The sequence below is a fragment of the Zootoca vivipara genome, chromosome 8 (genome assembly GCF_965207765.1).
Source record: "Zootoca vivipara chromosome 8, rZooViv2.hap1.1, whole genome shotgun sequence".
NCBI lineage: Eukaryota > Metazoa > Chordata > Lepidosauria > Squamata > Lacertidae > Zootoca > Zootoca vivipara.
Genome location: NC_142591.1, coordinates 87,275,432 through 87,298,339, shown reverse-complemented (window position 1 = coordinate 87,298,339; position 22,908 = coordinate 87,275,432). Strand labels below are relative to the sequence as shown.

Sequence of the window (22,908 nt, the reverse complement as noted above, 5' to 3'; positions counted from 1 at the left end):
CCGCCCCTGTGTCGTTCTCCACTGATTCGGGGCCGGCGGGGCCGCTCCTTCTTGCTCCTCCTCATCACCAGCTGAGATCCCCTCCCTCTTTTTTGCTGCTGCTCTTCAGCCTCCCTCCCTCTCTCCAGGCGCAGCAAGCAGGGCGCTTTTCGGGTTTTGATATTATTATAATAAAATGACGTTGTTGCCGTTACGTTTGCCCACGGGGAGACCGGAGCTGCCTCTTTCCTGTTGTGCAAAAAGGGAATGAGCGGCGGGCCTCTCCCTCCCACCTGGCCAGCGCTCAGGGATGAGTCCCCGCGGTTCGTCCCGTCCCGTCCCGCCCCAGCCTGCCCCTCCGGCGCTGCGTCGAAGGGAACCCGGAAGCGCCTCGCTCTGCACGCGCCTCCTCTCGCGCCTCTATAGGGAAGAGCGCCAGGGGGCGGTGCCTTCTCTTCTACCGCCACGCCCACTCGCAGGTGAGGGGCGGGGCCTTAAATACCCGGAAACGCAGTTCCGCCCCTCAAGCCGGGCAGGTGAGGCGCAGAGGGGTCGCCGCGGAGGAAGGCGGGCGCAGGTAAGGCAGGTGGGGCTGCAGCTGTTGCTGTTCCCTGTTTAGGGAAGCTTTTAATGTTTAATAGATTATTGCATTTTAATATTCTGTTGGAAGCCACCCAGAGTGGCTGGGGAATAAATAATATATTATTATTATTGTTGTTGTTGTTCTTTATTTTATTGTTGTTGTTGTTGTTGTTGTTGTTCTTTATTTATTTATTTATTTATTTATTATTTATTTATTTCCCCCAGCGGCTTCTCCCTCCCTCCTTTCCTGGGCAGCCAGTGGAGGGACCCAGGTGTCCTGCTGCGGGGGTGGGGGCTCAGCGACCTCCCCCCGAGGTTTCCGGCTGCCGCCCTTCGGGGCTCCTGCCCGCCTTCCCTGTTCGCTGGGGGTCTCCGGAGACCCTCCTCCCCCCGCCTACCTCTTTCTGCCCCCTCCCGGCTTGCTGCTCTTCTGCCTGGGCTCGTGCCTGGAGCCGGAGGTGGGCGCAGGAAGGGAGAAGTCTCTGCCCCGCTTCCGCCCCTCGTCGCCCCGATCCGGCTCCGCTGCTCCCGGTCGGCCTTCGCAGGAGCCGCTCGCGTGCTCGGCGTTTGGCGCGTCCAGGCACCGGGCGGCGCGTCTCTGTCCTGGATTCCTCATCCCGGGAGCTGCAAATTCTCTTTTCTGCCCCCTCCTCCCATTTGCATCCCTTGCTTCATTTGGGCTGCGGCTCCGCCCGACTGCTCTGGGCATTTAAAGAGCCCTCCTGAAGATTGGCCGCCGCCCCCGAAATGTGGATTTTCTCCTTCTGTCTGTCCTCAAGGTTGCCATGTCTGCGGTGCCCTGACTTCCAGAGCCCTGTTTTTTTGAGTCTGCTGCTGCAGCAAAAACAAGAGCAGGCCTTGGTGCCCCTCGAAGGCTGGCAGGTTTATGACAGCTTTTGTGGACTGGGGTGAGAGGCAGGAATTTCTCCTCCACCACAAGAAGCTCTAGTGTTTGAAGTGCCTCTTTTTGAGGTCTGAGCCTTGTCAATGACTTGAGGCTTTTGAAGCCTTGGGGTCTGAGGCTCCTGCACATAGCTGCCAAGTTTTCCCTTTTCTCGCGAGGAAGCCTATTCAGCATAAGGGAAAATCCCTTTAAAAAAGGGATAACTGGGCAGCTATGCTCCTGCATAGGGTTTCCCTATGGGGTTTTCCTCACCTGCTGGGCTCCTGCTACACCCAGAAGGCACCCTGGGTTTTTTTTGGGTGGCTGTAATAAATCTCGGGTCCTCCTAAAATTCTCTCCGGAGGACTTTTGGTTCTTGCCATTTCCCTGAGCAAGAGGCCTGTTACATGGTGCTCTGCTTTGAAAATGAGGTTCCAGTGCTCACCCCGCCCCCCTGTAATCTCAGATGCAGTAGCCGATTACTGAGTGTTGCAGAGAAGCTCTCCTGCCTTCAGGATAAGCTCTTGCGCCATTTCTGGGCTTGGCTGAGCAGGGGGCGGAGAGGGTTTGACAACTTCTCAAGTTGTTCTCCTCTATCAGCTAGGGAGGTTAGGGCAAATAATTGAAACCAATTGGCCATTAATTGTCAAGGGGATTCAGAGATCTAATTTACACAATCTGTATGCAACTCCCTTCTGTCTGCCGTGGCTTTATGTAGCGTCAGTCAGTGTCATGCATGATGCCAGGAGGGCCTTGGGCTAGTTTGATGGATGGACTGCAGGCGCTGAATGGGCCTTGTCTGTTTGACAGAGAAAACAGTGGACTAGTGGGAGAGTTTAACAGATTAACAGATTAGACAACTGGGCCAAAGCAAACAAGATGAATTTTAACAAGCAGAAATGTAAGGTACTACACTTGGGCAGAAAAAATGAAAGGCACAAATACAGGATGGGTGACACCTGGCTTGAGAGCAGTACATGTGAAAAGGACCTAGGAGTCCTGGTAGTCCACAAACTTGACATGAGTCAGCAGTGTGATGCAGCAGCTAAAAAAGCCAATGCAATTCTGGGCTGCATCAATAGGAGTATAGCATCTAGATCGAGGGAAGTAATAGTACCACTGTATTCTGCTCTGGTCAGACCTCACCTGGAGTACTGTGTCCAGTTCTGGGCACCACAGTTCAAGAAGGATACTGACAAGCTGGAACGTGTCCAGAAGAGGGCAACCAAAATGGTCAAAGGCCTGGAAACGATGCCTTATGAGGAACGGCTTAGGGAGCTGGGTATGTTTAGCCTGGAGAAGAGAAGGTTAAGGGGTGATACGATAGCCATGTTCAAATATATAAAAGGATGCCATATAGAGGAGGGAGAAAGGTTGTTTTCTGCTGCTCCAGAGAAGCAGACACGGAGCAATGGATTCAAACTACAAGAAAGAAGATTCCACCTAAACATTAGGAAGAACTTCCTGACAGTAAGAGCTGTTCGGCAGTGGAATTTGCTGCCAAGGAGTGTGGTGGAGTCTCCTTCTTTGGAGGTCTTTAAGCGGAGGCTTGACGGCCATATGTCAGGAACACTTTGATGGTGTTTCCTGCTTGGCAGGGGGTTGGACTGGATGGCCCTTGTGGTCTCTTCCAACTCTATGATTCTATGATCCTATGATTCTATGAGTTTGCGTCCTTGCCATTTTGGTCTCGTATGTTTAGTTCCTGCTGAAAGCATCTCTCGTGTCTTCATAGCGGGGTTGAATCGGGAGAAGGGGGCACCTCCTCATTACTCATGGAGCTCCTCTTGTAGGGGTGACGTGCAAATTCAAAGTGTCTGAGGAAGGGAAATTCTGTTGTGCTTTGGAGACTTCAGGTTCCAAATAATACTAATTGTGTGGCTTCTTTGGTTGCCTCTCTGATGTGGGCCAGGACTGTGTTTTGACTTCTGGATTTAGCTGTGATGTTGCCTTCCGTGGACACAAAATGGTCCAGAAAGGCACCACCTCTGTGTCCCTTGTTTTTCAAACCCCTCTGATCTTTCCCAGCAATATTGATGCATCTGAATCGCTGTGAGCTTGCTTGGGACGTAAGTTACTACTTCTTCTCCTGCCTCAATGAAACCCATTGAGATTCCAGCATGAGCTGGCCGGCGCATGAATAGATGTGAGCATGAGGACCATGTGTGGAGAGGGTAACAACGTTTAGATTTCTAGGCATTGAGTGACAGGAGGATCTGTCCTGGAGTGTTAATACAAGGGGGCTTGTGAAGAAGGCGCAGCAGAGACTGTATTTTTTGAGAATTTTAAGGAAAAACCATCTTCCACAAAAGCTGCTGCTTGCCTTCTATCACTGTGCCATACAGAGCGTGCTCACGTACGGTTTATGTGTGTGGTACGGAAGCTGTACTTCTCAGGACAGAGCAGGGCTGTGTAGAATTATTAAAACAGCAGAGAGCGTTATTGGCTGCTCACTCTCCACCTTAGAACAAATCTATACCACCAGGTGCCATAGAAAAGCACTAGACATATCAAGAGATCCAACGCACCCTGGTCACCATTTCTTTCAGCTCCTGCCATCGGGACGGAGATATAGAACAATGCAGGCAAGAACGAGCCGTCTCAGGAACAGTTTCTTCTCTAGAGCGATTTTGGCCTTAAATGGAAAGCCTGGACTTTGAAGTCATCTTATTTTACTTGTTATTTGTATTATATTTACTGTTTTTAATTAGGTTTTTAAATTTTGGATTATGCGGAATGCTTTATCTGAGTGGATGTAGCAACTGAGTAATTTCGTTGTTCCCGCAAGGGGACCATGACAATAAAGATATCTTATGTGTTAGGACCTGTCTTAAGAGCTGTTGTTCTTTTCACAGGCCAGGCAAGAAAGAAGGAAGCGGCTTCTGAACCCAGTGCCCTCCTGCGTGTTCTTCTTGGACGCTCCCTTTGAAAGGATGAGGGAGCTAGAGGCAACCATTGCTCCCTGTCACTTGGGAATGGCCAGACATCTGGAGACATAGAGAGAGAGAGCTCCTCTGCTGGTTGTTCGTTGTCTGCGTGGAACTGGGAATTGGCTGGCTGGGGGCTTCCCGACCCTTCCTCGAGCCTCAGAAGATGAACTCTGGCCATTCCAGCTCTGGAGCTGAGCAGTGACGCTTAGGAGAGGCATTTGCACCGGGAGTGTGTCATATTCTGGCCCCCAAAATAGGGTCTTCTGGAACCTCACACTTTGAGCACTGGGACTCGGTTCATTGGGCTGGAAACCCCAAAACAAGGAAGATGTCTGAGTCACGGGTGAAGCGTAAGTACAGCAGAGCCATGGAAGGCAGGACTGGTGTGTCTCTCTGTGTGTAGGGAAAAGGCTCTGCCTGGAAGGAGGGCTGGGGGGGGGGGCAATACCACTTTTAGGGGCTTCAGAGGTTACTGAAGCCTTCAGCTTGTAGCCATTGGTCTTGGTCTTGGTGGAATTGCATGGGACAGTCACCCGCCTCCTCCACAAATTCCAATTTAAGGTTTTCTTGCCTAGCTAGACATGGTCAGGGCAAAAGGAACCACTTCCAGTTTTAGGTTCCTAGCCCCCCCCCCAAAAAAAAATGCATTTACAGTACTGTACAGCAGAGCCAAGTTTCTCTTTTGCCCCCAAAAGTGGAAACTGTGGGTGGTTTCTGGTTGCACTTTGACTTGTGATTCACCAGCGCTGTTAACATCCCCAATCCCGACCGGCTTGCTGGGCACAGTGGTCGTAGACTGTGGATAAGAAGACAATTTTCTAGCAGCTTCCTGGGGCTCCTGCTGAGCCAGAAGGAGAAGGTGATGAAATGCACCTTCAGACCGAGCGCAGTGCCAGGCTAAGGGCCCAGGGCTCAGTGGCACAGCATAGGGCCTGGCAGCGGGGTGGCCCCATGTTCAGTCTGAAAGACTGCATTCCTTCATACGAACCTGGCCAGATATCTGGGGGAGGCCCTTCTCCCTCACAGGCCATGCTGGGTGGGGCCTTGGGAGACGGCCTTCTCCGTGGTTGCCCCCAGAGAACTTTGGAACTCCCTTCCAAGAGAAGCCAGGCTAGCTTCCTCCTTGCTCCCCTTCCCTTGGCAGGTGAAGACTTCTTTTTTTAAAATTTCCCCAGGCCTTCAGGAACTGATTGTTTTTGAGGAAAGGGCTGGTGCCATGATGCTTTTATTGTTGTCTGCGTTTTTAATTGATCTTTTTAGTTTAGTTGAGTTTTTAAAAAATCTATTAATGTTGAATTACATTTTAATGATGGTCTTTTCTGTGATTTTACCTTTTTCTGTTTTATCTTTGTAAGCCACCTCGACTGGGGAAAAGGCAGAATATCAGTATTAATATTCAAGCCCCCTTGAATCCATCGCCAAGTAGGGCTGGGGGGAAAACGCTGCCCAAACCCTGCAGAGCCATTGCTGCCAGTCTGTGTGGACAATATGGAGCCCGGTGGACCAATGACCTGACTCTGTATAAGGCAGCTTCCTATGCAGCCAGAACAACGGTTGAAGGAGGGAGGAGAAAGCAGGTTGTAGCTCTGTTTGCAGGAACCAAAGAATCTGATCTGTCCAAGGAGACTCTTGGCTATCAGTTTCAGTTTGATAGGTGAGGTTCTCTAAAGGGGCAGTTCAGGTGGGTTTTGACTGGGGGGGGGGAATAAAGTTTATGTTGAGCAGGGCTGTACCTCCTGACGCAAACCACTTCTCCTGGCTGAAATTTCTCCCTAACCCATAGATTGGAAATTGCCTTGACCACCTCTGTGTTATGCTTGGCTTTCTTCCTGCACCTGCAGCGCTTCTGAGATTGCAAAGGGAAGCTTTTTAATGTAGCCTCACTGATGTTAATGGTTTCAATAAGTCGGCTAATTAACTCTGGGACTCCTGCAAGGATGGAGTCTCAGGGGTGCGGGATTCCTGACTTGCTCCCCTTTTAGACACATAGGCAAGTTTTACAGCCGCGTGAGATTCCTCTTGCTTATGCATTGCAGAATGCTGCCCATATGGGCTGCTGATGCAGGATATGCCCCCCAAAAGCATTCCGCCCCTTCGACACTTTTTGGCAGTAGAGGAGAGGGAGCCAGCAGCTGCGAAAATAAATTGGCTGAGAAGACCAGGCTAGCAGAACGATTCGCGTTTCATAACGTTGTCAGGCCAGCCTGCCTGCGCGCTTGTCTTCCCCGTTAATGCAGATCAAATATGCATTGAGACCTCTGTAGAGCCAGCACCAAGTCAGGGAACCCTTATTCCGCATGCAGCAGGCGTCTACTTAGGAACAGGACAGAAGAGAACGTGGCAGATTCATGGAGAAGAGCTGCTGCTGCTCAGCAATATTCCTGTTGTGAAGCTGGTGGGAAAGCAGGATTTGGCCTCCTGGTCATTGTGGAAGATGGCTGGAGGCTTGAAAGCAGCTGCCGGACGTGCCAGGGTTAGGCGGTCCCTCGGGGAGCCCCGTTCCACGGTTGGATGCCTCTGGCCCATCTTGAGAGTCAAAATGCCCTTTGAAAGGGACCCGTGCTGCTCCCACAGGGGGCGGAAGCAGGCAGATCGTTCTGGCCTGTGGATTTGACTTTTGGTAGAATGACCAGATGGACGGACGGAAGTACCACATTTTTTTCCTGTTTTTGCTGCGTTTTGTCTTAGGTCAATTTAGGCTGAAGGTGGCCAAAATTTGCACGAGAAGATGGAAGGCCTCGTATCACGGAAATCCTTTGAATGAAGTTTGGTTCCTGAGATGCCACAGTGGCGTTCCATGGCGGACCCCTCTGTGTCTGCCATGGCTCATATGATAAGTGGCCATGGATGTTTGCCAGGCGCGGTGCTAGGGCTTTTTGCGCCCTAAGCAAAACACTTTCTGGCGCCCCCCGGGCCAAAGCGCGCCAATGCGGGGGCGGTTTGGCCGGCTGCCTTCCCCAAGCCAAGGGGAAGGCAGCCGGCAAAACCCCCCCGCACTGGTGCGCTTTGGCTCCAGGTGATGGGCCCGAAGCGCGCCGATGCGCTGCAGCCGCTGGGGAGCTCACAGCGTCCCCTCCGTGGGTGGGAGGCCGCTGAGCTCTCCTTTTGGCTTGCGCTCCTCCTGTCTGTGGAGGGGACGCTGGGGGCTCCTCGGCGAGCGAGTAGATGGGCGGCGGCGGCAGCGCCCATAGCTGAAGGCTTCGGCTGCGGGCGCTTGCCGCCACTACCGCTGCCGCTTGCTTGCTGCGGCCGCCGCCGCTGGGGAGCTCTCGGCGTCTCCTCCATAGGCGGGAGGGCGCTGAACTCTCCTTTTGGCTCGCGCTCCTCCCGCCCACGGAGGGGACGCTGTGAGCTCCTCGGGGAGTGAGCGGGCGGCGTCGGCGTGGGGGTATTGCGGGGCAGGCTTGGCAGCGCCCCCTCCATTTTGGTGCCCTAGGCAATGGCCTAGTCCGCCTAAATGGACGCACCGGGCCTGATGTTTGCCATGTAGCTCTGAAAGGGGTTTGCTTTGTTCCGCCTTTCCTGCGCTGCCTCTGCAAAGCACACAGGACGCTTCCTGCTCCTGGCTGAGCTTCTTAGCACCTTTAGCAATGAATAATCGTGTAGCTAATTTCGTCTTATGTGCAGCACGCCACCTCCCTCCTCTTTTAAACGGAGCCCCCTTTCAAAGAGGAGAGCGGCTGGGCTCTCTGGCACAAGCAGCACCTCTAGGCCAGCCTTCTGGGTCTCGCAGTGGCCCACCAGATGCTCCCAAGGGGGCAGCCCACAAGTGCAGCCACATTCCGCTTGCTTTGGTTCCCAGCAGATGCTATCCAGAGGCGTACAACAGAGCCACAACAGGAGCACAACTCCCATCACCCCTGACTCTTCCCACAGGTGTGACTTCTCAGACACCAGCACCAGCTTAGCCCCCATTTAGTCTGGATCAGGGTTCCCCAAACTACGGTCCGCGGGCCAAATGCGGCCCACAAGGCTCATTTATGCAGCCCAACGACACCTCCCCCCCCCGCTGCTGCCCGCTCTTACCAGCGCGGCTGCCCAATTCCGGGTTGGAAAAGCACCGGAAATAGCTTGTGTGCATGCGCAAGCATCATTTCTGTCACACTTCCGGGTCGGAGGAGGCCCGTGCGCATGTGAACAAGCTATTTCCGCCGCTTTTCCGACCTGGAAGTGCGCTGGAAATTGCGTTTGCGCATGCTCCCCCGCCCTCCGGCCTGCCGTGCGATCGGTGCTGCAGGCACTGGGCCAAAGCTGGCTAAGTTTGGGGACCCCTGGTCTGGATAGTTGTATTTGATGTTTTAATGTCTGGTAAACCGCTCTTGAGTTCTTTTTTCTTTAAAATCTGTATGGTATGGAAATGAGAAGGAAATTATTCATCCTCGCCATCTCCAATCCCCGGGGCCTCTCATCTTTCTCCCGGGGTGCAGGACTGCTCCTCTTACTGGCATCCCATTGTGTTCCTCATGTTCTGATTAGGAGGCAGTGCAGAGAATAATCAGCAGCTTGGCAGCGGCCTCAGTGCCCAGGGACTCTCCTGGAGGGCTGCTGCCGTCATGGTCCTCTTGTGAGGCCAAGGAGGCTTGTGGAGAGCTCTCTGCATCCTCTTGAGTGCCACAATGGCCCTCGGAGTGGTCTTGACATTGGCATGACCCTGGCAGGCTGTTCTAAGAGCCCGGGAGTCCCGCCGTGCGTGCTCCGGGCTTCCCTCCGCATACTTTCTTTTGTGGACGCACAGGCAGCAGAAGAGCTGGGTGAGAGCTGGCGAGGCTGGTGGTGAGAGGGGACCCCAAGGGCGAACGAGAGGAGGCAGCGGCGAATTCTGGGTGCTCTGAGTGCCTGGTGGAAGAATGGAATATTTTCTGTGGTGCTCTTAAGTCTTTGCACAGAGCTCAGGCGAATGAGCACCTAGCTAGGATGGTGGCATCTCAAGCAGGGCGGTCCCAGGTGCTTGGCTGGGTCTCTGTGCCCTGTGACATGGCAGTGTTGCTTCTTGGGAAGAGGGAATGAAGCCTCCAGCCCCAAGGCCAGCCCAAAGCCGCTCTCCTTTGCTCCTCGTCTTCTTCTGCTCGGCTGCTGCAGCCTCTTGGATTAAAATGCAGCTGCAGCATTGAGCCTGCTCCTAATTGACCGTGACCACTTTCTGTATTCATTAAAAAAAACAACACACACACAATTCTGGATCTTTCCATGAAGCCTCAGTGCATTTATTTATTCATTTTACTCCCATGTCCTGCTTTTCTGTGGTAGGATCAAACTTAAAGAGCCTTAACAATAAAAAATACAATCAAAGAAGATAAGTATAAAGCATAAACATGAAAACATTCCCCACAGCAAGAGAGGAGGGTGTCTTGCACTCGCTCATGGTCTTAGGAGATCTCTGGACTCTTTTCTTTCCAACAACCCACAACTTTAACCCTTCTCCTCTCTCTTTAATCAGCAGCGTCTCTCTCTCCAGCAGGAATATTTTCCTAGTCCTGCCTGGAGACCCCAGCGCCCCTTCTGCCAGCAAGGCAGGAATCATAGAGGTAGATGTTGCCTTGCCAAACGGAGAGCTGTTTGCTAGAGATGAGGGTTGGGTTTGGCCAGGAGTGCTGTGCTCACCCCCATCTAACAAAGAGGCCACATTTGCACAAATCCAGATGGGAGCCCAAGGTTGGGGAGCTCCATCAGTGGTGCAGAGGCCTCTTGCTCCCTTAGAGCAGGGGTTCCCAACAAAATTTTCTCGAGGACCCCTCATCGAGCCGCTATTGTGACAAGGACCCCCATTAATTCCTAATCCTAAAATTAAAAAGTGAGAGCCAAATTAAGAGTCTTTTTATATTTTATATTTATACGTTTTTTACAGTTACAACAGAGTACTCCATCAGTACGGTAAACAGTTAGTTTTAATTTTCAGTTCTTAATGAGATGAGTTAAATCTGTCCTTTGAGTCCATTATTTCTGAAATATTAGGTTCCAAACTTGAAACTTTCACTCTGAAATCCGACTGCATGTCGAGCCGATTCCTATATTTGTTTTTCATGAAACACATGGAAGAAAATGCTTGCTTTGTTTACAAACACTACTGTTTTGCAAAGAGGAAGCGCGCGCCAGGGAGGAGGGAGGGGAATGGAGAAGACAGGGTACCTGCGCAGTAGCGCACAAATGAAGCCGACGCGCGCAAAGCATCTTGGGGAGGTGAGCGTTAGTAGAATGCGCGCGCTGCCTCTTTGCAAAACAGTAGTGTTTGTAAAGCGCCACCTAACGGCATACAGCAGAACTACTGTCTCTATCTAATTCTAGTTTTGCGCTAGACTCTGCTCATGCAGGAAGCGGCCAAAACAAAAAATCTGTTATCATACGAAATATATTTAATATATTTTTTATTCTAATAGCATCTTGCGGACCCCTCTGGCATAGCTCGCGGACCCCTCTGTTTGGGAACCACTGCCTTAGAGGAAGGGAGGAAGGAGGCAAGATAGGAGACACAAGAGCACCCCCAATAGGACTCCTTGAGGTGTGGGCCTAGGCAGGGCCCATGGAGTGAGAGCCTAGCAGGAGTACTGACCTAGGAGGAGGGTTCCATCCTGTCTCAATCCCTGGATGCTGTAATGGACCTCCTCTCCAGCCTTCGCTTCCTGCTGTCTCTTCTTCAGGGCTGGCCATGACCCTGATGGACGCCACAACAGATAAAGACCCTCTGGTCCATGAGCAAATATTCAGTGCCCTCTGCTACCTGGGAGGCGTGGAGCCGGAGGAGATCCTGAACGCCTGCGAGGAGTACCTGCGGCAGCACGACAAGGTGAAGCAGGGCAGGCTGGGTTGCCTGGTTGGCTCTGGCCGAATGTCACAGAATCGTGGAGTTGGAAGGGGCCCCTAAGATGCCCGTGGGGCACGGAGAGAACCTCTTGTCACATGGAAGCAGGGGAGAGGAATGCCCAGTGCGCTTTGGGGTGAAGGGGGGGGAGAGCAATTGGACGGAGGCAGGAGGGATTGAGGTCAAAGTGAGCTGCTGCTGTAAGTGCTAAAAAAACTCGTCTTTAGAATCGGGATTCTGGTGCCTGGTGTATTGTGCCCCATATTGAGGGGGGAGGGTGCACAAGGGACCTTGGGTTTTTGGCCGTCCTGAGCAGCCCCTGACCCCCGTCTCCTCCTTCCCCTTTCCAGCTGGCTTACCCACACCGCATCATCATCCTGAGGGCCATGGAGGCCGTGGTGAGGAGCAACTTGGCTCAGCTGGACAAGAGCACAGCCAAGATCGTCATCTTCTTGGCCTCCAACGAGATGACCAAGTCGAAGGTACAGGGAGTGCTGCTCCACTTGGGGGCCTGGCTGGAGGGGACAGGGAAAGCCCCCACCATCTCCAGGTGGCTGAGATGTCTGCAAGCTGCTATTGGCACCTGCTGGAGAAGCAGCACGCAGACCACAACCTCCTGAGGACCTGGGATTTCTCCTCCGCTGCCTGTGAGCCACGACAGACCCGCCTGTGGGTGCTCCCTGGTCCCCCTGCCCGCCCCATGGGGCGCCCGGGCATGAGAGGGGCAGGCCCACGTTGCAGCCGAGGCCTCTTCTTCCCGTTTGCTCCAGGAGGTCATCTTGGAGTGGCAGCAGGCGGCCAGCAATGTCCTGGTGGCGGTTGGGAGGCGCTTCATCAACAAGGTGATGGAGGAGGTGCTGACCAAGTTCCAGCCTGGAATCGTGCCCCATTACTTCATTGTGCAGACGTTCGCCAACCTCTCCATGACCAACGGTCAGTGGTAGTCTCTCTCCCCAATCCCTGGTAGTTCCCTCTCGATGGAGAGGAGAGGAGAGGAGCCAGGACATGGATGGGTGGTCTGGAACCTCTGGGGCCAAAGACCAGGGGCCCCCCTCTCCACCACCCCCAGCCCCCCTCAGGTTCTCCAGGTTGACGCTCTTAAGTCCGAGCTCCCCAAAGGACTTGGTTTCATCCAGCTCCCCTCCCTCTCCTCCTCCCTGCCAGTGTTTGGGATGGTGCCGTTCCTCAACTCCATTCTGGGGACGATGCTGCCCATGCTGGGGATGGCCAAGCAGGACAACATGAGGACCGTCTTTTGCTACGGTAAGATGGGCCACAGGGTTCCCCCCACTGCTCCCTGGTGGCTCAGGCAGGAGCTGTGACTCGTAGGTGCCCTTGTGGGTGGGGGGCAGGCAGGGCTGCATGGGCTCAGAGGTTGGGCAGAAAGTCACCTCAGGCCAAACAATGGAATAGGCACAAGTTGGATCTCTCTCTCTCTCTCTCTCTCTCTCTCTCCACGGAGAGCAATTTATCCTTAAGAATAATGGCATCTTCTAAATGCCCCACAATAGCTGTGGCGTTAAATGGCAGTCAATCCCCAACCATGCCAAAGATAAATCAGTGACGTTTCTTACTAACGATGAATAGAGGGGCACTCTGGCCATCCATCCTGGAATTGCCATCGAACCTGGAAAGCTCCTTGCCTCTAACTGCCTCCTGCAAACCCAACTCTGCTCCTGGTCGTTCTCTTGCAGATTTCTCTCAATATTAACAGGGCATGGCTTACATTTGTCCCTGGAGGGCTGTGGGTCAAGTCGCTGAATGCCCAAGAGCCCAATTTTATTTTATTTAGGATTCTTGGACAGGAAGTGGGATAAATAGGCCCCGCGTTCCAGCAGGTAGGAAAGGCATTGTGGCTCCAATTTCCCCTGCTGAATTAGTAGTGGTCTTCACCTTGTGAAGGCTTGAGTGTTGGTCTCATCGCAAAGCAATGGCTATTGCCCAAGAACATGCTTGCCTGTGCATCTCTGTCTTCTGATTAGTGCAAAACTGTCAGAGAATGTGTTGATGGGACCACATTTACTACTAAACACTGTTTGACTTTCTCTTCTTTAAAATCACTAATTGAAGTTGGGAAAATCTTTGTCCTCTCCCCCTCTTAATGTTTTGACCCTTGAATGCAGGGGTCGGCAAGGCTTTACTGGCCATGGGCCGGATTACTCCCGCGGAGATTCTCCGTGGGCCGGGCTGGCGCAGCGCAATGCCGGAAATAGTGTCTGTGCATGTCCGCAGCGCCGGGAATCGCCTCTGCGCATGCCCAGATGCCAGAAATAGCACCTGCACAGAAGCAATTTTCGGCATCTGGGCATGCGCAGAAGTGATTTCTGGCACCGCAGACATGATTTCTGACATCTGGGCATGCACAGTAGCGATTTCCAGAGTTGCGAAAGAGAGTCCCTGCGCCGTGCTGCACCGGTTTAGCGCAGCATGCGGGGATTCGCCGAGCAGGCAGCTCGGTTTGGGGGTGGCTCGGGGGCCGGTTAAACAGCCTCTGTGGGCCGCTTCCAGCCCATGGGCCTTAGGTTGCCGACCCCTGCTTGAATGCATCATGACAAGAACATTTGCACCCATTAACCATACCCACGACTGGCTTCTTAAAAATCAGATTTCCAGCTTTGAGTGCTTAGCCTGTTTATTGTAGTATTAATTCTTACTGATCTCCTTTACATGTATATCTTGTATGTTTGATTTTGTGTCAAAACTTAAAAAAAAAACACCATCTTGCAGCTTATCCACACTTACCTTTTGCCCTGCTCTTTCCAGGCATGGGTCCACATTCTAAAGCGCTGTCTGAGCATAGATTTTTTTTGCCCCAGAGCTTTCCCCATGAAAACCTGCTCTTTAGTGCTCATTTGGAGCAAACATCAGGTTTTTCACAGATTGCCATTTGCTCCGATTGCGCTTTAAAGAGTAGGCTTCCGCGGGGAAATCTCCAGAGCCAAAAAAGGGTGCTCGGACACGGAGCTTTAGAGTGCAGGCTGTGCCTGGAAAGAGTTGAGGAAAGGGGAGGTGCAGAGAAGCCCCAAACCTCTGTGCCTAAAATGGGGCAATGTTGAGCAGGGTCTGTGTAGCAAAGGAGAGCCTTGAATGGGAAGCTTCCCCTGTCTGGATTTGGGAGAAGCCCAAGGGGGGGAGCGAGTCTGGCTGCTGATGATCAAAAGGGAGACTGACAGGAGGCGAGGGACCAGATTGGAGCAGCTCCTTTCCCACAAGGCACCCTGTGTAGAATACGTTGGGTGGGGAGGCTGTGCTCAGGACTCCTTGTGACAATTTCTGGAGAAGCTCCTGAGTCCGGCCTTCGCACCAAACAGATCCTAGACAAGGTGACTAGTCGCAAGGGGCTGTTTCTGGTCTGGGTGATCCAGAGGAGGGCAAAGGGTCTCCTGCCCACCCCTCGAACAAAGGATGTTGAGGGTGGGGCCTGCAGGGGTCAGACGCTGTGCATGTTGAGCTTGCAGGCAAGGGGCCTAGATCTTGATAAGTGCTTTGCCCCCAAGGCTGCTGTGCTCTGTCTCCCAGGGGAACTAAAGGGGAGCTGGTAGATTTGAGCATCACAAGAGCCTGCTTGCTGGGTCAGGCTAAGGGGGGGGGGTGCTGTGCACTCCAGGGCCATTATGGGAACCCCGCAAGCAGGATAGGAGCTCAAGCACCCTCTTCCCTCACTCGGGTGCCCCAGAGACTGCTCTTCAGCAGCACGGTGCTTCTGATCCCGGAGGCATTTCATGACCGGGAGACAAATTTGTGGAGGATAAAAGGGTATTCCTGTTTTAAAGCCGTCCGGGTGTGCTAAGGGACAACTTGGGGGGGGGGCAGTGTGGAGCCAAAGTTGGCATGAAGTCTGTTCTGTAGCTTTGCAGAACTTCAGCGAGAGCATCCAGGAGTACATGGCGAATCTGGACCAGGCGCCAGACCCGACGGTGAGGCGAGACACCTTCTCCAACGACATCTTCAGCGCTTACGAAGTCCTTTTCAACAGCTGGCTGCAGAGCCGGGAAACAAAGGTGGGGGGAGATGTTGAGCTGGGGGTCTGGGGTCCCTGGGGAGAGGAGAGCCTGCTGCTCCGGACAAATCTCTGCCGCTTGGCTCTCCTTTGCGGCCCTGTGACTCCTCCACCCACGAGGGTCGCCTTCATTTATAGACCTGCCTTTCCTTAGATGACGCCGGAGGCGGCTGACGTCAGCTGGCTTCCAGTCTCTCCCTTGCGCACGCACCTTGCGCTGTCCTGTGGAGCAGATCACCCTTCCTCTCCTTGCCCCTTTAGAGTACTGGATAATGAGCAAACAAGATGGCAGCCATGGGAGAGCGGTGGAGCCATTTGGGCAGAAGGATGAAGTCCTTTGATGGGGCCTGGAAGAGCCAGGGACTGTGGGCTGGGAGGAACAGGGCATGGGCAGGGAGAGCTTTTGAAATGATCAGGATCTCAATTAAACCTGGTTCTCTTTCCTGGGGTGGCTTCTTTGGGAGCAATGGCATGAATCCTGCGAGGGCCCAGCAGCTGGTTTTGAAGGCACCTCTCACAAGATGGTTCCAGTCCCCATTACTGGCCCCAACTTGGTGCAACGCTCTTTCCCAGGAGACCAGGGCCCTGCGGGATTTGTCATCTTTCCGCAGGGCCTGCAAGACAGAGCTGTTCCACCTGGCCTTTGGGTTAGACTCAGCTTGACCCCTGTGTTTTCCTCCCTCAGGGCTTGGATTTATGGACTACTTGAAATGAGGCTGCACTTAAAATTTTAATACTGTATTTTAATCTGTATTTTAATTAATTGTTTTTATGTTTTATTGTAATTCTGTTGGTGTCAGCCGCCCTGAGCCCGGTTTTTGACTGGGGAGGGTGGGGTATAATTAAAAATTTATTATTATTATTATTATTATTTCACGCAATGCCCATTTCCAGTATGGAGGCTGCTGCCTTCTGCCCTGTGTTGTTGGCAGAGGCCCACTGAGCTCCCCTGGTTCAAAGGATGGGTGGCTCTTGGTGGGCTCTTAGAAGGCCAGTGACCCCCCTGCTGCCCCTCTTTGCAGCTTAGACTGGCTGTTGTGGAGGCGCTTGGCCCCATGAGCCACCTGCTGCCCAGTGAGAAGCTGGAGGAGCAGCTCCCTCGCCTCGTCCCGGGGATCCTGGCCCTCTACAGGAAGCCAGCAGAGGCCTACTATGTGTCCAAGGTAGGCATGAAGAAGGGGGCCGGGGAGAGAGGACGGGTGTTTGTTTGTGGGCCTCTGTCCTTGGGCTTCAGCACCGCCAAACTTCGAGAGGCAGAGGCCAAGTTGCCAAGCGCCCCACTTTCCCAGAGCCCGTCTGGTTTGTGGGCTGAACAGTCTGCAGCTGGGTGTGGGGTTGGGAAAGGGCCCTTCTCCCCTGCTGCTTCCCAAGAAGGTGGGGCTAATTTGGGGCCGTGCTGTGTCTCTCCTATCTTGTGTCCTCCGAGCAGAGCTTGTGCCAGATCCTCGAGGCAGCAGTCAACATCGGCAGCCGCACATTGGACACGCAGCTGGAGGCCCTGCTCAATGCCCTGCAGCTCCAGGTGGGAACATAGCTGCCAAGTCTCCCGTTTTTCGCCGGAAACCTCCCGTATTTTAAACCGTTTCCCGCTGGCAGTCCGGATTGGAAAAAAATCCCGTAAATCCCCCGGATTTCAGGATCTGCCAGGGAAGCTCCTTCTGTGCATGTCTGGACATGCGCAGAACCGATTTCGGGTGCTCTGCCCATGTCTGGGCACTGGAAATTGGGCAAAGCGGCACCGTAAGTCGCTTCTGAGCATGTCTGGACATGCGTAGAAGCAACTCCCGGTGCCGCTCTGCCCATGTCTGTGCACCAGAAATCGGGCAGCACCGGAAGGTGCTTCTACGCACGTCTGGAAGCGACTTCCAGTGCCGGCGCTGCTGATCCCGGATTTTTATAACCGGGAGTTGGAAGGTATGGGTGGGAAAAGGGGGCAGGGGGGGGCAGACGGACAGACGACCCTTTAAAGGGCAGGAGCCCTCCAAGTGCTTTGAACCACCCCTCCCAGCAGCCCCAGACGGTGCACTGGCTTGCTGCTGCTGGAGAGCAATAATAATAATAATAAATGTAGTAAAATGGCTGATCCCCCTGTTCCTGCCTCACTGGCCTTTTCTCCTTCTCCCTCGAGCAGATCTGCTCTCCTCTGGACTCCTCCACACCAGTCCAACTGAAGAATCACAATGAGGTCCTTCGCTGCTTCACTGTGCTTGGTAAGAGCCCAGGGAGATCTCTCCTAATGTCCTCTCTCTCTCCCTCTCCCTCTCTCTCTCTGGATAACCACTGTGAATTGGCTGTGTCTGCTGTTCATTGTGGAGCTGAGTTTCCTGATAACCTTTTTTTTTTTTTTAAAGAAGCAACCAGCTTTCTAGTCCTCAAGGCTGCGAAGCTGACCTGGGCAGAGTGTGGCGAAATGCTTGGAGGAGAGGGGGGCTGGCAGGGCTTTCAGGGCGCAGAGGGTGGGACTTCAGGGCCTTGTGTTGCTTTTTGCAAGCGTTCCATACATTGTAAGTTGAAAGTCCCACTTTTAGTTTTGCTAATCTTGGGGAGGAGCAGACTTCTGCTCTTCTGCTTTCAGAGGAGCTTTTTCCTTGCCTGTTCTCCAAAGTGCAGAGCTTGCTTAGCCCCTGCCTGCTTTGGGTCTCGCTTGTGGCCCTGGTAGAATGGTCTGCCCTAGGAATGCCCCCTCTATCCCTTCTAGCTGTGCCTGGCGAGTCTGGGGCAAAAATGAAGGGCTGGGTGTCCTGCGTCCCGAGTCCCGAGTCCTTGAGCAGGAGGGCCTGGCCAGCTGCAGGTGCCGTAGTTCCTGGTAACAGTGCAGAGTTGAAAATTCTTTTTTAGTGGTGGTGGTGGTCAGGGGGAGAGGAAAGAGCTTAGTGTAATCATGGTCCAGTGGGGGGGGGGATGGCCTGTAGAGCCATAGGAACCCCTGTGCGTGTGGCTTAGAATGAAATTCAGAACTTCCTTTTTGGCACTTTGGGTTGCCAAGGTTGCCTCTGGCCCTGCTGTGTTTTGCCCCCTTCCCACTTAGGGGTTCCTGCAGTGCCATAAATCACAGGGCTCTCTAGCCGTCGCTCTTTAAGGGACATGGACTTCTGGCAACGTTTGTCCATGGCTGAAGTGTGACTTATTTTCTTGTCACCCTCCAGTTAGCACTTCCGTTGTGCAAGAGCTCTTCCTCTTTCTCTCTCCACCTCCCCACATCTCTTGAGTAATCTATTGGCAAGCCTGTATTTCCTTAGAGCCCTGCCGTTATCTCTCTTTACTACAGTGAGGGGGGAAAGTATTTGACCCCCTGCTAAATTAAATTTGCCCGTTTGCCCTCTGGCGAAGAAATGAACAGCCAATAATTTGAATGGTAGGTTTATTGTAGCTGCGAGAGACAGAAAAACAACAAGAAGACCCCCCCAGAAACCCAGAAGACAAAAGTCAGAGACTGATGAGTGAAAGAAGTATTTGATCCCCTATCAACCAGCCAGATGCCAGCCTACCTGGTATCTTCACTGTATGTAATAAACTGAGATTAGAAGCACCTGCTGTAAGGGAGCGGCCTTACCTGTAATCCGAGCTCGTTACCTGTACAAAAGACACCTGTCGATTTCTGCTCGATCCTTCAGTGTTTTGAGCTGAGGGGTCTTCAAGTTTCCAGCTGGAAAAAGGTTCAGAAAAGAGCCACAGCATGTTGAAGGCGATGGAGCACATTTCTCAGGACAGCAGGGAAGGAGGGCCTTTTCTGTGGTGGCTCCTTGAGTGAGTGGAACACCCCCACAAGGGAGAGGCCTCTGGCACTGACACCGCAAAACTTTTAAGTGTCAGCTTAAAACCTAATTTGCCCGGGCTTTTTGAATTATGGTATCTTTAGTTGGTGGAATGCTTTTATTCCTCTTAGTTGTATTGTTTATGTCAGGGGTTCCCAACAAAATTTTCTCGACCCCTCATCGAGCCGCTATTGTGACAAGGACCCCCATTAATTCCTAATCCTAAAATTAAAAAGTGAGAGCCAAATTAAGAGTCTTTTTATATTTTATATTTATACGTTTTTTACAGTTACAACAGAGTACTCCATCAGTATACAGTTAGTTTTAATTTTCAGTTCTTAATGAGATGAACCACTTTTTAACCAACGGTCCATTTTTAACTACGCAAACTGTAGCTTCCGCGAAAAACAACGCTTTGTTTACAAACACTACTGTTTTGCAAAGAGGCAGCGCGCGCCAGGGAGGAGGGAGGGGAATGGAGAAGACAGGGTACCTGCGCAGTAGCGCACAAATGCAGCCGACGCGCGCAAAGCATCTTGGGGAGGTGAGCGTTAGTAGAATGCGCGCGCTGCCTCTTTGCAAAACAGTAGTGTTTGTAAAGCGCCACCTAACGGCATACAGCAGAACTACTGCCTCTATCTAATTCTAGTTTTGCGCTAGACTCTGCTCATGCAGGAAGCGGCCAAAACAAAAAATCTGTTATCATACGAAATATATTTAATATATTTTTTATTCTAATAGTATCTTGCGGACCCCTCTGGCATAGCTCGCAGACCCCTGGGGGTCCGCGGACCACCTGTTGGGAACCACTGGTTTATGTTACAACATAGTTGTAACTTTGCCTTTCTTTATATACTGCCTTGGAATCTTTTTTTCATTTTGGCTTAAACGGCAGCTTATAACATTCAACCAACAAATCCGCTGCCTGACCTGGTCATCAGATGGTGTTGTGACACATGCCCATTTTGGGCTCCTTCATTGTTGCACAGGACCCCCCTGGTTCCTGGATCGGTGCAGGGATTGGCCTGGCCTAAGGCTGGGGAGGGGAGGGGAGGCTGCCTTGTGACTCCAGGTCCTGGGTGGGAGCCCTTTGTGTGTCCACCTGGAAGGCTGCCCTGGTTGTCCGGCCGTAGCTGGCAGTGGCTGAGTTTCAGACTTATTATAAGTTATTGTAAGTTTAAGTGAAGTCTGCTGCAACTGGATTTCTTATGGACTGTGCCAATCCTGAATGTACAGTATTGGATTTGTGACCATGGTGCTAATTTGCCTTCAGTAGCAGCAAAGCTCTGCTGGATGAAATACAATGGCCTGATTTTACAACCAATTAGAAACACTTTATATTTCACATTTTACAGTTTAGACTCCAAATCAAAACTATACCCCAAAAGAGTTTACAATGTGGGGCACTCACCCAAAGGAAAAACGGCTCAGCAAATGACCTGCTATAAAACCATTCAAGACATCTTCTGGCCACATCAAGGCCTCGTTAATCACCTACTTCTTTAAGATAGGAGTACAGCTTATTTTACTGCTGTTAGTAGGCAAATATAAATGTCCCCCTTCAGCACAGAGATGCATTTAAACAACAAACTAGCATACAATTAAATGGGAAAATAACTCGGCAAGAAAACACAAGCCTCCCCCCTTCCTCATAGTTTATCCAGCCTGTAGCCCAGCTTAAGAAATGTTCCCCAATCCAATACTGAGGACGCTCCTCTTCCTCACACAATGGTGACGATCCTGCTCTCGACTTTTGCCTCTTGCAGCCTCTTCCTTCCCGGACCGTTTGCTGGGATTTCTGCTTCCAAAGCTGGACTCGGGCAATGAGCGGATGCGAGTGGGGACCCTCACCATCCTGCGCCAAATCATCAACAGTGCCTGTGAGTGAGGGGGGGAGGCGGGGAGGGGAGGGGAGGGGAGGGGGCTGCCTTTCCTAGGCTCCCCAGAGAAGGAGCAGCTGTGGCCAGATGCCCCCTTGCAAGCTGAGCAAGCCCCCCACCCAGTCCTTGGGAGCCTCAGCTTGGCCCCAGCCCCCCTGCACCCGTTTCACTGCTGCACTTGGGTCCCCACAGCTGCAGTTGGGCTCATCCTGTGCCCGGTTCAGGGAAGGGTGGGTGAGCTTTGAGTTGGCCGCTTCTCGCCTTCTTTGAGTCTTGCCCAGTGGTTTCCAACCTTTTTCTTTTTGGCCATGCCCCACCTTAGCATCTCTAAAATCCCGATCCCCCCCTTCCCTTGTGACATATAATTCTTATTATTCAAAAAGTGAACTCCTATTCACATGGAGGAAGCCTAAAAGGCCATTCACTGTTAATAACTCATTATTGAATTGGCCCCCTTAAAAATAAAATTGCCCCCCTGTGGGGTGTGTGCCCCACGTGGGGAACCACAGGTCTAGACCATAGCTGTCAAGTTTTCCCTTTTCTCGCGAGGAAGCCTATTCAGCATAAGGGAATTTTCCTTTTAAGAAGGGAGAACTTGACAGCTATGGTCTAGACCAGCCATCCTCCAGATGTTTTGGACTACAATTCCCATCTTCCCTGAGCACTGGTCCTGTTAGCTAGGGATCATGGGAGTTGTAGGCCAAAACATCTGGAGGGCCGCAGTTGGGGGATGCCTGGTTGAGACCCTGTTTGTCTTCCTTGCTGTGACTCTTCAGGGTTGTTCTGTTGGGTTGTCTGAAAAGGCCTGGGTTGGGAAATGCAATTCTGCAGCCATCTTTGATGGTCCCTTTTTGAAAGGGAAAGGGGCGAGGCCCCCGCCAGAGGCAGGCTGGGGGGCTGCACAGCAGGCTCTTCCAGGGTTGGGCAAGCCAGGATTGCAAAGGGAGGGAGGGAGCAGCGAAAGTGGGTGCCTCTCCAGCAGAAGCAGATTATCCCCCTCCTTGGTTCAACCAGGCTCACAGCCGTGGGCTCTGGCTGCTCCTGGGCTCTTGCGAGGACAGCCCCTTTTCATGCCGGGACTGCAAAGCAGCTGGGTGTCTCTGCCTGAGGAGCTCTGTGTTGCCTGGCTGCCTGCCAGCACTGCCCAAATAGCCCCCGTGGCCTTGGCCACATGCCTTTCCTCCATGGGGGGCAGTTGGGGGTCCCATGCTGTGCTCCCTGGTCGAAGGAGCATGGAGGGCTGGGCTGGTGGCGTAGGGGTGCCTTGTGCCTGCGTGGAGCTTTGGCCGGCTAAACGGCCCTTTCTGCTTCTCCTTCCTCTACCCAGCATCTCAGATGGAGGTGAAGAAGCCCTTCATCCTTTCTTCCATGAAGCTGCCCCTGCAGGACAACAGCAATAAGGTGAGTGGAGGGGCAGAAAGAGGCAGATCCCTCCCCTCCCCTCCAGGCCTGCTCTGCTAACTTCCAGCTAGGCTCAGTGCATACAAGATGCTTTTTGCCTCCCACGGGCTCTTAAAATGACAGCAAGCATTTATATGCCTCCCTCAACCCCTCTCTGCTCTGTAAGGTTCCTCTGGGTTGTCCTTTATGCCGGGGGGAGAGCGGTCTGCCCTGTGCCCAGCTTGTGGGGGGGGGGAAAGTTGCTTCTCCTGCATAAGGCGCCCTGTGAGGCAGGAGTTTGCCCAGCGACAGTTTGGATCATGCAAAGGACATGGCCAGGCCAAGCTAAGCCCCCCATCCATGGCAGGGCTGAACGTGGCTCCCCTTTCTGGGCAGGGGGCCTGGAGGAGGTGCTGCCCGTGCCTGTATTTCACGTAGGAAATTCAGCATGCCACTCAGGGCAGCTCACAGTGAAAAAGACAGCTGCCCTGAAAGTTGGGCCAGGGAGGCCGGAATTGTGCAAGCCGATGTTTTAAAAGGCCTTTCCGTGGTGCTGGGGGAGCAGTTCCAGGGCAGCAAGAGTCCCCCCCTCTCCTCTGGAGACCCCTGTGCAGGGCAGCCCTGTGCAGCCACCTCCCTTGAAGTCTTGGGGGGGGCAAGAGGAGGGGGGATGGGTCCCAAGGGCAGCCCACCCAGCTGGCAACTCCCCGGTTGCTTTTCCAC

The 22,908-nt window shown here is 52.9% G+C and overlaps 1 protein-coding gene across 2 annotated transcripts in view; it reads left to right on the top strand.

The window, feature by feature from the left end:
- The first annotated feature begins 423 nt into the window (after positions 1-423).
- MROH1 (maestro heat like repeat family member 1) overlaps positions 424-22,908 on the top strand; it is a 48,000-nt gene continuing 25,515 nt past the window's right edge. For both annotated transcript variants that reach the window (XM_035124609.3, XM_035124605.3), the window contains exons 1-12: positions 424-556; positions 4,300-4,724; positions 11,010-11,155; positions 11,521-11,652; positions 11,941-12,103; positions 12,335-12,433; positions 15,020-15,171; positions 16,193-16,333; positions 16,600-16,692; positions 17,302-17,380; positions 20,692-20,805; positions 22,133-22,206. In XM_035124609.3, coding sequence (XP_034980500.2) covers positions 4,703-4,724; positions 11,010-11,155; positions 11,521-11,652; positions 11,941-12,103; positions 12,335-12,433; positions 15,020-15,171; positions 16,193-16,333; positions 16,600-16,692; positions 17,302-17,380; positions 20,692-20,805; positions 22,133-22,206 — 1,215 coding nt within the window. In that variant the 5' untranslated portion in view covers positions 424-556; positions 4,300-4,702. The remainder of the gene's footprint in view (positions 557-4,299; positions 4,725-11,009; positions 11,156-11,520; positions 11,653-11,940; positions 12,104-12,334; positions 12,434-15,019; positions 15,172-16,192; positions 16,334-16,599; positions 16,693-17,301; positions 17,381-20,691; positions 20,806-22,132; positions 22,207-22,908) is intronic.